This window comes from Prunus avium, chromosome 6 (genome assembly GCF_965620075.1).
Source record: "Prunus avium chromosome 6, drPruAviu1.hap1.1, whole genome shotgun sequence".
In the NCBI taxonomy this organism is placed as follows: domain Eukaryota; kingdom Viridiplantae; phylum Streptophyta; class Magnoliopsida; order Rosales; family Rosaceae; genus Prunus; species Prunus avium.
Window position 1 is genome coordinate 1,553,272 of NC_142289.1, and position 15,506 is coordinate 1,568,777.

At 37.2% G+C, this 15,506-nt stretch overlaps 3 protein-coding genes across 3 annotated transcripts; 2 read left to right on the forward strand and 1 right to left on the reverse strand.

Annotated features, from left to right (window-relative positions):
• The first annotated feature begins 294 nt into the window (after positions 1 to 294).
• LOC110759796 (putative transcription factor At5g28040) lies at positions 295 to 1,775 on the forward strand. Its single transcript, XM_021961935.2, has one exon. It carries the CDS (start codon positions 449 to 451, stop codon positions 1,553 to 1,555), a length of 1,107 nt encoding a protein of 368 aa, XP_021817627.2. The 5' UTR covers positions 295 to 448; the 3' UTR covers positions 1,556 to 1,775.
• Positions 1,776 to 2,652: 877 nt separating this feature from the next.
• Positions 2,653 to 3,700, forward strand: LOC110759617 (Rubredoxin-like superfamily protein). Its single transcript, XM_021961702.2, has one exon. The coding sequence runs from the start codon at positions 2,841 to 2,843 to the stop codon at positions 3,468 to 3,470; it is 630 nt and encodes a 209-aa protein (XP_021817394.1). The 5' UTR covers positions 2,653 to 2,840; the 3' UTR covers positions 3,471 to 3,700.
• A 295-nt stretch (positions 3,701 to 3,995) lies between these two features.
• XRN4 (exoribonuclease 4) lies at positions 3,996 to 14,279 on the reverse strand. Its single transcript, XM_021961770.2, has 22 exons — positions 13,854 to 14,279; positions 13,154 to 13,256; positions 12,989 to 13,065; positions 12,662 to 12,853; positions 12,361 to 12,480; positions 12,136 to 12,198; positions 11,911 to 12,048; positions 11,649 to 11,813; positions 11,340 to 11,417; positions 10,360 to 10,446; positions 9,556 to 9,636; positions 8,699 to 8,794; positions 8,438 to 8,508; positions 7,529 to 7,657; positions 7,322 to 7,398; positions 7,186 to 7,226; positions 7,001 to 7,075; positions 6,327 to 6,478; positions 6,123 to 6,227; positions 5,970 to 6,045; positions 5,396 to 5,475; positions 3,996 to 5,233 (listed from the first exon to the last, which is right to left on the reverse strand). Exons 1-22 carry the CDS (start codon positions 14,058 to 14,060, stop codon positions 4,528 to 4,530), a joined length of 2,919 nt encoding a protein of 972 aa, XP_021817462.2. The 5' UTR covers positions 14,061 to 14,279; the 3' UTR covers positions 3,996 to 4,527.
• Positions 14,280 to 15,506: the final 1,227 nt, after the last annotated feature.

Here is a 15,506-nt window from a genome sequence, read left to right on the forward strand (position 1 = left end):
AATTGTTTATCTAGAATTTTCTAATCACATCAACGATAATTATTGACAAAATTAAACTAAAAGTTTGTTGAGAGCGGTACTTGTTTTGGGAGGTGAATACAATCCTCACGTAAAAAATTAGGTAATGGGCATGCAAGGCAGGGGACATGAGCCATTATCGGATAGTGGCCACCATTATTGTTCCTCCATTCACCATCCATTCCTCTATAACGTTACTATCATTTCTAATTACGCTATTCTTATCAACAAATTCTTCTTAATCATTAATTATGAACTAATTAATAATTATCTAGCTTAACCTAAAATTTACAAACTCCAAAACCGAAACTGCAATTTCTCTCAGACGCAGACCAAGCCACTCAAGGAGAACATCCGGAACAACTTCTCTCTGGTTTGGTCTGCTCTCTGCAGGGTCTCGTCTCTTTTAATTTATAAAAAAATAAAAATAATGGCATGGCCGCCATTGCTTAGTTGGATCCTATCTTCTTCTTCTTCTTCTTCTTCTTCCTCAGAGTATGAATCCGACAACAACGACGTTGAAGATTTAGGAGGAATTAATGATGTCCCCGACAACAACCCAAAATCACAAAATGACAATATTGATGATCATGAAAACGACGACGTCTCATACGAACCGCAGGAGGAGGATCAAAACTCCAACTCCACCTCCGACTACACCTTTACAGTATCCGAACCCAGCGCAAAACGACGACGCATTGATCGCACATATGAGCCAGCATTGACGTCCGAAGCACCAGAGGAAAACAAGAAACGGCGTCGTAAAAGGGTGTGGAGCAAGGAGGACGAGCTGGAGTTGCTGCGGAGTTTGCTTGACGACTACTACAGCAGGGGACAAATTAGAACCACCGTGAAGGACACGGCGTCGTTTTACGAAGAGGTTAAGCCCAAGTTAAAGCTGGAATGTAACAGGGCCCAAATGGTCGAGAAGCTGAGGAGATTGAAGAAGAAGTACCACAACGTCGTAAACAAAATGAACGACATGAACTCGACTGGCAAAGAGTTCCGCTTCAAAAACCCGCACGACAAGGTCGTTTTTGAACTTTCCGACAAGATTTGGAGCGTCGTAGATTCGCATGAAGATTATGCGCCAATTTCTAAGTACGTTAGTATTTGCAACAATGTTAAGGTGAAAAAGGAGGAGGACAACGTGGGTAGCAGCAGCGTTGCAGATCATGAACGGCCACAGATGAGACACACGTGGTCGCATTCTAGGCTAACAACAACGTATGATGAGAACAATAAGGCTTGTGATGTTTTGAATGATAATGGAACGACGTCGTTGTTGAATATTAATAATAATAATAATGTGGATGATAATATGAAGAATGATATACCAGGGTTGATAATTGGGGGGCTGGCTATGAATCCATTACCTCTGAGTTTAAGTAAATTTGGAAGTGGGGTTGAGGTGGCGGATGAGAAGTGGAGGAAGCAGCAGATTTTGGAGTTGGAGGCATACTCTAAAAGGTTGGATTTGGTGCAGCATCAGGTTAAGGCAGCTTTGGATGAATTGCGGTCCAAGGGAGTTGAGTAAAAATTGTTTTCAATTTATATAGTTTGTAAAATTCTTTTGGGTTGAATAGGATAGACAAATTTGTTGTTCTTGATTTGATATAGTAATTGTTAAACTAAATAACAATTCCTAGAATAATTTAGACATGTATTAATTTTGTGATTTATTCAACTGTCTAAACAATTCGAACACAGGACCTTACGTGTAAGGATAAGTGCTCTTAACCAGTTGAGTTACAAGTTCCTTCTTGGTCGGTGGCAGGGGCGTTTCTAAGTTAAGCTACCCAGCTCAAATTTTTCCTAAAAAATTATTGAACGGGCAGCTTCTCTCCTCTTGTCTTGTCTACAGCAACTTCTCCTCCTTTCTATAGCAACTTCTCCTCTACTTCTCTTGACATATAGACATCAACTTCTCCTCTTGCTAGCAACAATTAATCTTCTCATTCTCTCCTTTTTAATTATCTTATGCATCTTTATGTTGAAATTGAGTATTTTAGGGTTTAATTAGGAATGAATTAAAATTTGGGGATTTTGTTAAAATTAATTAGGACTTTGATTTTTGAAATTTTGTTGAAATGTTTGATTTGATGTTGGTATTGTTGAGATGTTTGATTAAATGCATGGATGCTATTATGAGAATTGGTTTATTTTTGTTGAGATGTTTGATTTATCTTCTTGGCAAAATCTTCCTAAATCTCCCATTGTTGAGTCTCAAGTTGAAAGAGTTGAGAGTCAATGATGATCAAGATTTTAATATCAATTATTTAAGTGTGATCCTAGATTACATTGTTTAGTTTTAGTTTTTGCATTAGTTAAACTTTTATTTATTGAAAGACATGCATTTGCGGGTAAGGATCATTACGTCCCTCTGACTATGTGTATCTTTATATGTTTATTAACGAAATCCACTCGTAATGTCGAGTTTAGTATGTATATAAGTTTTGCCCGATCGACTTTCGAATCCTGAAACCTCGACGGTGACAACTTTATTGTTACTCGTTTGTTTTGTTGGGTTTTGGGTATTTGGGTGTTTGGGTTTTTAGATAGTTGGACTGAAACCCAAAACCCGGCCCATTTTCTTGAATCCACTTACAATCTCACACCTTCCCCACCTTATCCAACTCTCTGTTTCAAAGCAAGCATATGCCCTTCAATGGATCCCTTTGTGAGCTTTCTCCTCCACCCAGATGCACGCACATAACTTGAAAAACAACAACTTTCCCATTAAACCATTTTCTCTGTACACTTTGTGCTTCTTTGAATAACAAAGAGGCACTAAGTCACATCCATCTCCACTATCACCATTCATGGCTTGTGCAACAACAAGACCCACCTTCTCTTTCCACCTCTCAACCTCTTTTTCCCAACATTCTCATCCAAAACCCAAAACCCAATTCACAAACCCAACTCTCCTTCCCAAGATCCCAAGCATATCACTCTCACTTACTCACAAGCTCCATAAACCAAACAATTTGACTACAAACTCTATTGATGTCTCTAAAGAAGATAAACCAACATCAGATGAGCCTGCTTCTCCTCCTCCCACCTCCTATATAGAGCCAGAGCCAGAACAAGAAGAAGCAGCAGAAACAACATTTGATAAGCGCAGGCTTGAAGAGAAGTTTGCAGTTTTGAATACAGGGATATACGAATGCAGGTCTTGTGGGTACAAATATGATGAGGCAGTGGGAGACCCATCATATCCAATCCCACCAGGATTGCAATTTGATAAGTTACCTGAGGATTGGAGGTGCCCAACATGTGGGGCTGCACAGAGCTTCTTTGTGAGTAAGAGTGTGGAGATAGCTGGGTTTGCTCAGAACCAGCAGTTTGGGCTTGGTGGAAATGCACTCACTTCTGGCCAGAAGGCTGTGCTCATATTTGGGGGCTTGTTCCTTTTCTTTGTGCTTTTCTTGTCTGGCTATTTTCTGCAATAATGAATGGGAGGGAGGTATGATATGAGCCCTTTTTCTTTTATATGTGAAAATATAATAATTCAAGTCACTTGAGTAACCAGAGAGGTATAGTATCTTTTGTTTCTGAGAAGGTTTGTGTATTGAATTGTGGCATAGGTTCCGTCCCATGGACATAGCATTTCAAACATTGTGATGTGAAAAGAACCTCTTTTACATTTGTATAATGTCAAAGCTCGACTTTTTGGGGGAAACATATTGTTCTTCAGTGTCTTGGTGCTTATGAAAATGCATTGAGTTTGAACAATCAACAAATCTCATTCAATTTTATTTGAACAATGTCCAAAACAGGGTTGTTAATTTGATATACCTTGATCATCATTTTCTATTACTTTCAAATGGCTTATATCTTATACACATCGCATGAGTAATCTTTTGAGAAAGTGAAGAAAACGAAAACATAAATACACGAGCAGAGCACCAAATCCCATTCCATTTAACTAACCCTGTTAAGATTCTGGAAAATAAATAAATAAAAAGAAAACCCTGTTGTGATATCAGATCATAATTTAAAATAAAAATCCAGGTGCAAAAGGAAAACACTAATAGATACAGCGTATATTCCTGAAGGGAAAAGAAACAAATTCCTTTTGGATGACATAATCCCCTACATCCTAATGAACATATCAACCCTATTTCTGATTGGGTAAGCGCCTTCTCAAATTCTTCCTATGAAACTATAACAACAGACCGCAACTATGTACGCATATTTTACAAACTACCCAACAAATAGTTAATGATATATGCACCGCCATAGCCAGTTAGTACAATCTGTTGAGAGTTTCTGCAGAAATCTCAACCGTATTAATGTAACAAACCATCCTTTTGTGGTTCCCGTGCTACTGGCTGCGCAAATCAGGCAAGCCGAATCACTTTAGCAACAAACCACAGCGTCAACCTCTTGTTGCCATGTGCTACATATACACTCACGAAGCTAGTCTTAGTGCCCTCCCCTTGGCCACAAGGTAAGATAAGTTTAGTATTCTGTGTGGGGGCACCTCTTACAAAGAACCAGGCAACATCACACAAATCCAGATGAATCACTCCCAGTCTGGTCTCCAGCATCCGACATATCCTGGGGAGCACGAGTCTTAACCTGATACACCTTCTTGACTGGCTGCTGCTCATATGCTCCGCCAAATCCAGTTTCCTGTTGCCTATTATATAACCCACCGTTTGCAGTTGATTCTTTGTTAATCCACTTGGGAGGCGGCGAAGGAAGAGCACCCTGCGCAAACTGGTGTTGTGGGTTTGTGGAGTACCCTGAATTTGGCATCCCTGGTTGCCCAGCAGGAGATATGGTTCTCACACTTTCTTCCATTGTTAAACTAGACATCCCAGTTCTCAAGCTATGGTACTGTTCTTGATATTGTACTCTTTCTTGTGTCCTAAAACTCTGTTCTTGATATTGGACTCTTTCTTGAGCTCTAAAACTCTGTCTGTCACCCTGCATACCATTTGAGGAGGGAAATCTAGGCCTAGCCATGATGCCCTGAGGAGTGAAGGAGTTTCCATACTTTGCTTCTTCACGGAAGCCCCTTTCATACCCAGAGGGCCCAGCTGGTCTTGGTCTATTGACTGGATAGTTTCCTGGAAAATTACGTAGCGGTTGTTGGTCCCAAAATCCCGAAGCTGAATTATTAGATCTAATATTAAGTGTGTTCTTGACAAGTCGATGAGCTGCTTCTCCCAACATAGGTCCAGCAATTGCTCCAGGTACTTGTGGCCTGTTAAAACAAACGCACCACAATTAGAAACCACTATCCAGAGTCCAGGGTTACAATTATAAGATTAAGATTCTCGGGTATTCCTGATTTAAAATCTTGTAAGCTAAAACCTGAAAAAGAAAGACAATAAGAATTTTGCCACATCAAAGTTAGAATATTTACCTCTCTCTGCCTTGCTGGCGTCGACCATTGTCTTCATGCCATAATGCAGGGGCTGGTTTGATGTCCATAGGTTTTACAACCTGAAGACAATTAAAAGAAAATTTCAATCATATTCATACCCAAAGATTTACGGTAATATAAAAAATAATAGAACAAAAAGAAAGGAGGCACAGACAAGTGAAGCATATTTCCCAACCGTCTTAGCATCTACAAAAACATAAAATTATCCCTTCTTGAAAACATTTGAAGGGAGCGGTTTCAAGATAAATCAACACAGGGAGTGATTTTAAGAAAAGCCCAACTCATGTATAGCTGTTATGTTCTTTGACATTGAAAGAAATGACAAGCTAAGTTATAGCAATATCTTCTAGACATTGTCACATTAGAAGATTCACAATGACCACAAAAACATAATACTCTTCATTTATACAAAAAGTGAAGCAACAAAAGACCAACCACAGGAACCTGATATGTCCCAAACTCTAACAGGAAGCATACCACACACACCATGCCATGTAGTAATGAATAAAAACTCTGTAAGACTTGAGAAAGAATTTTAAAGAGAATCACATACCTTTTTGGGCATGACCACACCCTGGGGAGGTTCTGGGATGTGTTTATGAGCTACAGGATTAAGATAGGTAACATTTCTGCATATAAAAACTGCCCACTATGAAACACTATCCTCTTTAAATACTCAGACGACAACAGTAGGGGCTCTACTTACAAGACTTGGTTATAATCAATGTTCGGATAACCACGAACAGGGGAAGGGATTACGTATCGAACACCATTTCTCTCGGATAACCAAAGGTATCCATTCATTCCACCACTGAAAAGGTAAACACAAAGCAATGGTAATAACTCCGGTGAGTTTCAACAATGACAATTAGACCACAAGTCCACATAAACAGCTGCCAAATTAACCAACCTAGCAATTGGGTTTATCGCCCATGCAAATCTTTCATGAGGGGGTGACTGATAATAATGTTGGTAGTACAAATTAATTTGAGCCGCCAAAGGATGAGAAGGATAGACATAAAGCAAATCAAGCATCACACTATTCCGAGCCTGCTCTTCCTCCTGCATATAACAGATAGAGTATAAGCACTCAAAATGTAGAAATGGAAGGCCACTTCATCTTAGTTATTGCAGTCCAATGGTAAGATAAGTAATAGGCTCATCGCAGCCCACCACACAAGATCTTTAACTCCTCTAATCTGACCCAAATGGAATCCATTATCCCAAAGATCAACAACTTCCCCAGCCCACCATATAAGCCATTTCTAACAAAAAATATAGCCAATAATTTCAAAATTTTTTGTCCAGAGCTCGAAGAGATTGGCATGATATATCATTTTATTCTCAGAACCAGAGAATTCAGTTTACATAGTGGTATATTTTTCCCCAAAAAACCATGATTGTGCTCTTAAATTAAATACAACTCTTGCAAACCACTATAATTTCCCAAAAGCTTAAAGCTTTCTTTAAACAATTGGTATACTAAAGCCTTGTAAGGGGTTTAAAGCTTTCAATCAAACATGTGAACATCATGTATAACGAAAGCAAAAAATATTAGGAGTACAAATACAAGATGTTCCAGACCGTTAAAGTGCTTTCAAGCCTCCTTGTCTGGGCAAGCAATTTCTTCTCATCAATGAATGGCAATTTGGCAACACCCTGACTTCCAAACACACACATAAAGTGATACAATTACAATTAGTTTACCCCCAAAGAAAAAAGAAGTTCGACGAATGAAAAAAAATATACAGTACTACACAAGAACGTACCTGCCATGCAAAGCGCTTGCCATTCATGTCAACCTCAAAATCTGGAGTGAGATATTTGAAAAAAAATTATTGAAAAGGATATAACTTCATAAGATATAATGATTTGTACAACTAATGTACAACTAATCAAGTTTACCAGAAGGATAGAAATCATAGATTGGTGATGATTGATCAGTCATCAAATTTCTGTATTTTTCCGGAAGAGCACTAGAGCTGTAACATGGGAACACCAAGTTTACCATTACTACATCTAGCATGAATAATAAGAAATATTTTCTTCTTATACATAATGAAAAGTTTTTCGAATGAATTTAAAGCCACACAGAGAGAGAGAGAGAGAGACCTTGCAGCCGGTAAGGTTCCCATGAGCTGATCAAAGGGTTTAAATGGCTCTCCCAAAAAAAACGTTATTTCTAATTCATCTAAATCTTTTAGATCAGAAGCAAAAGGGGCATAATGATATGGGTAGTACCTGAAACAAACAGATACAAGCACAGTTATTGAAAATGAACTGGGCACCAACCCAGTCAACGAGTTCGCTCATCAGTTCGCCATCCAACTTTCAGGTAGAGCAGTCAGACCTCCAGATCATTATAGCATACCAACAGATACCTTATGTAAACTAACTTAGACAGATATGGTTTAAAGTATAGGATCCATGTTCAAGTTCAACACCATAATGGTCCAACAACTTAGTGGTTCGATAGCATTTACCTATTGTTTTATAACAAAAGGAAAGATACCATAGTTTTATGACATTCAACAGGCGAAAGGACCTGTCCTTTGGCCTCCAGGTCAAAATACCAAGGTTACCTAAAACTATCCGTATTTGAAAATCATAACATAATACCAGGATCCATAATGAACCAATGGTTGAATGGTACATTGATCAGGTTGAACAGTCCCAATTGCTCAACTGGTCCCACTAAAAGGGTAACTTGAGTCAAAGTCCTTCACTCTGTCTGGCCTGAGCTAATTTGGATCATAAGGCAGAGGTGCAGTATCCTGTTACTCACAAAACAGAGAGTACATGTAACATGTCTGCCGTATGTTGTTCAATTACCCATTCGGATAAGCATAGGAGATTTAGCTTTTTTAGTGGGACATCCTTAAGGGATAGGTGGAAATCATCCTAACAGCAGGATTCAAGAATATATATATATACACAAATATACAATATCGTATCTCAGCAATGAGATGAGACAAAGTAGATAAAAGGAACCAAAACATTTTCCAAGCAAGTCGAACTAACCATTGCCATGAGCAGACCCCTTGGTAGTAATATCGGCAGACCCAACATAAGCCTTCTACATATTTTAAAACCTGCAAAGAAATGTACACATTTTAGCATGGAGTAATTTAATACTTGTATCATCGAACTAGGCAGAAACAGCCAAAATAAGATGAAAAGCTTTTGATTTGGAACAGCCTCAACAATGTAACTGAGTCAATATACAACCATATTCACTACCAAAATAATATGAACAGAAATGGCTCGCGTGAGGGAACATACTAAGTCCTTTTTAACTTTATCAATCTCCTCGGGCTTTGTTACTTGAAATTTCTCAGCATAGTACCTCTCTGTATATCCAGGCTCCCCCAATTTAACCTGAGAAACAAAATAAAAATCAGTTCTCAACGTATTCAGAAATATCAACACCATAGATCCTCTAATTACACTACTTCACCTGCCCAAATTACAGGACTTCCATCAATCAGGGACTGCCCGTACAAATGGTTAATGAAAATTTCAAACAAACCAAAGCATATCCTAAAGCAATGAAAAAACCAAATCTTACCAAATTCGCCCTCTGCTAAAATTCATATAAAGAAAAACCGCTAGAGACAATACTAGCTTTCAGGAAAGACATCATAGCTAAATCTGAAGAAAAACTGAAATACACATTAAAACTAAAACTTACTTACTAAACATTTCAAGAATTGCTGACGGTAGGTTAAAACTGACAAGTTCCTTAAAGGCTGTGCTACACAAGGGTTCTCAGCAACCCTTTGGGGTTCAACTACGAACTCCTTTATGAGTTGAGCCCAAGACCTCTCCTTCACAATGGGAAGATGTACAACCTCTCTAAAAGACACGGTAAATTGAGGCCATTAATATGCTTAAAGGGTGCTTGAGAGAGTGAATCTTTTGGTTTTGAAAATTTTCCATGGGAAGAGAAGGGACACTAAAAAGTCTTAGTTGTCCAAAGAGAACTAACTATTCTGTCGAGTTTGTAAAAAGCTTTCGCAGTCACTTCATGACGTCACAGTGAAATGAGTTAACATATATAGCTGGCACGAAAAAGGCTAAGTTCTTTATCACTGTGTTATACAAAAATTTAATCACATAGTTGCAGTTCAATCACAGACCTTGTCAACCACTGGAGCCGGTAGCTCTGCAGAAGATTCTCTTCTAGATCTATTTCTCATCTCTTCATTATTCTCTATAGCCTGCAATATAAACATCATCAGCATAAAGAAAAATTCATGCTTGTTTATCATTGATTGAAGGAGTAAACTACTTCTAGATACCAGCAGCAGCAAAGATGCAGTAACCTATAATCCCACAATATAACCCCCCAAATAAAAATTAAGTTTGATGTGTTAAAATCTGGTTGGATAAACAAGGGCCTAAAAGCCTTTGGTTCACATATCATGCAGGGAAATTAGTAGTACTGAGCATGAGTGGCCTAACATTTCTGTCAAAGGGATCCAAATGAAGCCCAGACACAACAAAACGGTCACTAAATATCTATGATATGTCATCATATCCATTTTCTCTACTCAGCAAAGTGAGTATCCTATGGATAGACCTAATGCCCATGCAACAAGAGCATATACCTATAAATTATCTCCTGCTGGACATGACCATCATAGTATACATCTCATAGAAAAGTTTTCAATTTTTTTAACCAAATAATAGACCACTGGAATTCCATTATAGTCAAATAATCACCAAATGAAAAGTACGCTAGAATATCAGTCTTCACTAAAAGGTGCCGACAAAAAATAAATGGAGTATGCAAACTAATGGACGAAAGCAGCAACTTCCCAGTGAAAAGAATAAATTATTTATCATGCTTAAATTGAAATCCATGTGTTTCATATGATGCTCCAGAAGACTGAGAAACAAAAGAACTGATAATACATGTTAAGTCAGAAGATGTGGAATACCTGCTGAATTCGAACCCGCTTTTGAAAGATTTGGCGTTCAAAAACAGCAACAGATTGAATAAAATGTTCTACTCTGTCTAACAATACCTGTGATAAAAACTTAAATACGTAACTACATCCACTGAAATAGATAGTTCCAATATTGACTAAATAAACTACCCTGCAATCGCCAATCGTAGAACTTCAAAATTGAAAGCAGGAGCTTTTGGACAACAAAAACAATACTAATAAAAGGGGAAAAGTGCTTTTCGCTATAATAAATTGCAAAGATTACTACGTTATAAGCAAGTCCCACATAGAAACAAATTTAAACAAATAAATGTAATAACAGAATAAACATACACATTTTTTAAGAGAGATGGAGTGGCAGAGATATCTTAAATTAGATATTTTACATAGAACCAACCAAAAAAAAAGACTCTATGGCTAATAGTAATAATCAGGTTCTACTCCTTATAGTTATTCCTTTTATAATTGTGTCTCAATATCAGGCACATTATATCCAACTGAAAACTGCAGTCATCCACAATTAAAAAGGGCCTTGCACTCACTGGAGTTGAGGTATTATTATAGTGAGCTAATGCATTAGATCAATAATAAGCAGTTAGTCGCACCAGTCTCCTACATTACAATAGAGATGATCCCAATATCATTATTGTGGCAATGACAGCAATGACATTCATTTAATCTCCATCCATGGGTGCATTTTAGATCTTCTCTCTTGCTATTAATATTCATGTATTTGATACTTACAAATATAAAAACCAAGAGAAACAACATAAATGCACAACACCCATTACAAACATCATAGAATTTTTTTGATAAGAATGAAAATTGTGATCGACTCTTCAGAAAACATAAATGCATAACACGCATTACAAACATCATAGAATGAAAATTGCGATTGACTCTTCAGAAAGCATTTATGGCAAAAGCAATGAGGTACAAGTTGAACAGACATGTAAACGAGAGTGATTTACCTCACCCGCATCAGTAAGATAACCACCCATAGCAGTAAACTCCCTTCTATAAATATGCATCAATAAATTAATAGCGCCCTGAGACAGTAAAAAGTTTACAATTTCATCAAAAGAAGAAAGCAAAGTGAAAACCAAACAAAAGGACCAGTGCAACAAATCTTACGGTTTGATAAAGTAAAAGCTAACAAACCTTAAACATTTTAGTTGTAAAAAACAAGGATGAAACCACAATAATATTAGTTTCAAAAACCCTAGAAATGGATAACTTCAGAAGATTAAAGCAACAGCCTGCCTGCCACAATAACATACCTCCCTTATCTCCAATGTCGGCATATGTGGAAGAAAATCATTGCCAACAAAAAAACACATAAACACAAAATCATCCACTATCCTTTCAAAGTTAATCTGAAAAGGAGGGTTAGGAATCTCCAGCTCATATTGCAAGTATTCGCGCAATACCCATATGTTGAGGAACTGCACAACCAAAATGTCAGCTTAGAAATAATATGAAATTGATATGAGAGGAATTCAGAAATGGTATCAACAAGAGGCAGGATGCCACTTCTCCAACCTGATATTTCTTCTTGTGAATTGGGGTTTCATCTACTACATTTCCATAATCATCAAATTTACCACGACACTCAGCTGCCAGATGACCAACTTGCCCACAAAGAAAACATTTTTCTTGTTGACCTGGAAGAGTAATCACCTGTACAATCGTAGTAAATAATCTATAAGATCAACTGCTTGCAATAAACAATTTAAACTTAAGAATGTTCTGAAGAAAAGAACTGACCTCTCTTAATATTGAGAAGTGAACCTCATGTGTAGCTAAAGCCAGCATAATTAGATCTGCATCCTGAATATGACAATCCAAATGCTTACTTAAGAACTAAACAACTAAGTAACGCAACAAAGGCATACAAAAATCATCCCTTTCAAAGAACATATGACATGCAACACGAAAGAATAATGACAACAGAAAACGTAGGAATTGCAAAAGGCTTAAATAAACACTTACCAAACCATAGAGACAATGCCGAGTGTTCGGATCAAAACCAGGAAGGTTGCGCTGCGATCGGATGTATGACATTATTTTGTGCTCTCCCTCGCCGGGAACATTTGAATCAGACAGAATAACCTTCAAATAATCACCCAATGCAGCCCCATAAATAAATTTAGAGAGACAAAGTACCCTGAAAACCAGAAGTACATGGTAAAAATATAGAGAATGGATTACTCCGTAGGTAAAGAATAATCCGATCTTGAAGGGACTAAGGGAGGCAATTAAAAATTACTTCAGACAAAAATGTCAAACCAACCTTTGTAGATCGCCAATCAGGGTTGTGGTTTAACCTACTTTGTATGAAATATTGAAGTGCCACCGAAAGCACTGCCATAAATTGAGTGCCCGGAGTAATAACATTTGAATCTGATGTTTCAGGTTTCTCTTTAGGAATCAAATACATCCCCTCCATCTCAAATTCTTTCTTCAGTCTTTCCTCTTCGACTTCCTAAAAGAGCATAATTTTTTAAAAGACAACAATAAGTTCACTGGCTCACTGAATATGAACCAATTATGCGCGGTAAGTAAGATATTACCGCCTCAGCCACATTACTTATATTACTGCCTCAGCCACATTACTTACCGCCTCAGCCGCATCTTTTGCAGCTCTGAAACGTCGAGAACGTTGCTGATTCATTTTAGCTCTTGGAGCAACCCCGTCTGGAGGATTAGAAATATATGAAGTACTGAATTTAGAGCAAAGAAAGTTATTATAGATGACACTTAACAGATCTAAGATAAACCTTACCGATTGCCATAAAAAGAAGCTTTCTTGGGCGAACCAATGAGAAGAGATGGTCAATGTAATCAAATATTGAACTGAATACATCATGATAGGTAGCAGGGGCTGGCTGCACAAACAAAACAAACAAAACATGTCCTGAGGCCACAACTTCAAGCAAAGGCATTTCATCATCGAGAGGTAAATTAAAGAACATAAAACGATAACTTTTATCCAACTTCGTCCAACTTAATATTTAAGTCAACATATGAGTTTAAACAACAGAATCTGATATTTCCCACAAGAAAAGGGAATTAAATTCAAGCATTATCAAGCCACATAAATACATATACATTTATATGCGTTATTAATGAGCTTAGGTTAGCATACCATGTACATTTTCTATCATTCATAAATCCAAATAATCATAACTAAGGACTAAAGGTTATCTCTAAGATTACCAAAACTTAATCATTTCAATCATCAAACATAAACATACCAACAATTAACTAAATTCTCTCAGACTGGAAAAAAATGTGGAAATTGTTGAAGTAATTTAGAAGCAAAGCTAGCATCACTAAACCAATGATTTTGAACAACATATTCCCATTAACAAGACATGCACCTAAATTCTATCTCTGATAGCACCAAAATCAACCGTTAACAAGAAAATATATAGAAAGAAATAAAAATAATGGAAATTATCGAGGGAAAAAGAGAGGAAAACCTTGCCATCGGGATGAAAACAGGGATGTATAATGCCGTTCATGTCGAGGTACATGTTGTCGAACTCATAGCCATTAGGGTTTGGTCTGGAAACGTCGATCGGTAGAGGCACGCCATTGGGGCCCTCCCTAGGCTGTTCCTCCACCACGTCGGCGATGGACAGTGGGTACCGATCCGCTAGCCAGCGGTAAAACGCAGGAACGCCCATGAACTCGGTGTCGTTTTGGCGAGGTCGGAGATCGGACGGGACTCAACGAGTTAATAATTTGAACACAGAAAGAAAGAGAGAGAGAAGGTCATTGGAGATCTGCTTGTACGGAACTTTCTGGTGGCTAATATGGAAAATAGTATTGTGACGAAAATGCCCTTACCGTGAGGCCGATACCCAAGAGGCAAGAGGTGCCGAATTAGGGAGTGTTTGGATGCTGAGGATAGTTGTACTTATTTCTTTTTGCTGAAATGAGGTGTTGTACTTTGCTCGTGTTGGCACTGGGCAGAGCCTGGGATTTCCTACGTCTATTATTTCTCGACCCAAAATAAATAAATAAAAATTAATTAAAACAATTGCAGATTGTCGCGCCTTGAAAAATGGATGAGAACTGCGACAGATAAAAAAAAATTATAAATAAAAAAAAAGCGAAGTGGATAAGGACGATTTATTAATCTTGAGCAAACAAAAAATTTATTTGAAAATTTATAAATTAATGGGGTAGATCCTTCAATTAATAAGGTAAATCACATACGTGGTTAGATCAGTCGGCTAAAACATTGAATTTGTGTAAAATTGGATTTAACTAAACCGGCCAGCATATGAGTAAGCATCAGTAGTTTCGGCTGATGACCTTGAGGAAGTCATCCAAGCCCTTACTAATTCGTAACTATAAGATTTTATGATGTTGCACATAAATTTAAATCTCCATTTTCATAAATTAGATTCATTTAGACTATCTTAGTTGGTTAGGACAGTGAGTTTGTGTGTTGCGCTCAAATTCGATTCTTTCCCTTCATAAATTAGATTTTTTTTTATCAAATAAAGATTCATTTGGGCTATCAATTATATAAAAAATAAACCTTATTAGGAACCAACAAATGAATATGAGTTTATGTTATTTTATTTTGGGTCGAAAAAATGGCCGCATAAATCAGAGCTAAGCCCAGAAAATATCAAACAGTGAATGTTACAAAACGCGTAGAAACATATCCAATTTTCTTTATAAAAAAAGAACCCATATCCAGTTAAACAACATCAAAATCAAGACTCAAATTAAGGGTAAGCAGCCCCAAAAAGATTGCAAAATTTGATCCTTGAAAATAGCAGCCCCATGGTTTCATATGTCAAATTGCCACATCTAATAAGGGATTATTTTTGTTTATCACTTTAACTTAAGGTGTATCATCATCATCCTTCTCAATATTTGACACGTATCTATTAACATAACCATGATTGTATAAATACAAAGTAAATAGTTAACTATAGTTATGTCAAGGGATACGTATCAAGTGTTGAGAATAATGGTGAGAATACACATTGAGTTAAAGTGGTGAGCAAAAATATACCTCTTCCAATAATGGATGAATTATTGCATAGCATTATTGTAACTATCAAACTCATTCTCGACTGGTTCAATATTTTTATATTATTATTTTTGTCTGT

Excerpts from the sequence above, each read along its gene's own strand:
- LOC110759796 (XM_021961935.2), top strand. The coding sequence starts at position 449 with ATGGCATGGCCGCCATTGCTTAGTTGGATCCTATCTTCTTCTTCTTCT.
- LOC110759617 (XM_021961702.2), top strand. The coding sequence starts at position 2,841 with ATGGCTTGTGCAACAACAAGACCCACCTTCTCTTTCCACCTCTCAACC.
- XRN4 (XM_021961770.2), bottom strand. The coding sequence starts at position 14,060 with ATGGGCGTTCCTGCGTTTTACCGCTGGCTAGCGGATCGGTACCCACTG. Across the intron at positions 9,637-10,359 it reads AGCGGGTTCGAATTCAGCAG|GCTATAGAGAATAATGAAGA; the intron begins GTATTCCACATC and ends TTTATATTGCAG. Across the intron at positions 8,509-8,698 it reads ATAAAGTTAAAAAGGACTTA|GTTTTAAAATATGTAGAAGG; the intron begins GTATGTTCCCTC and ends ATTTCTTTGCAG.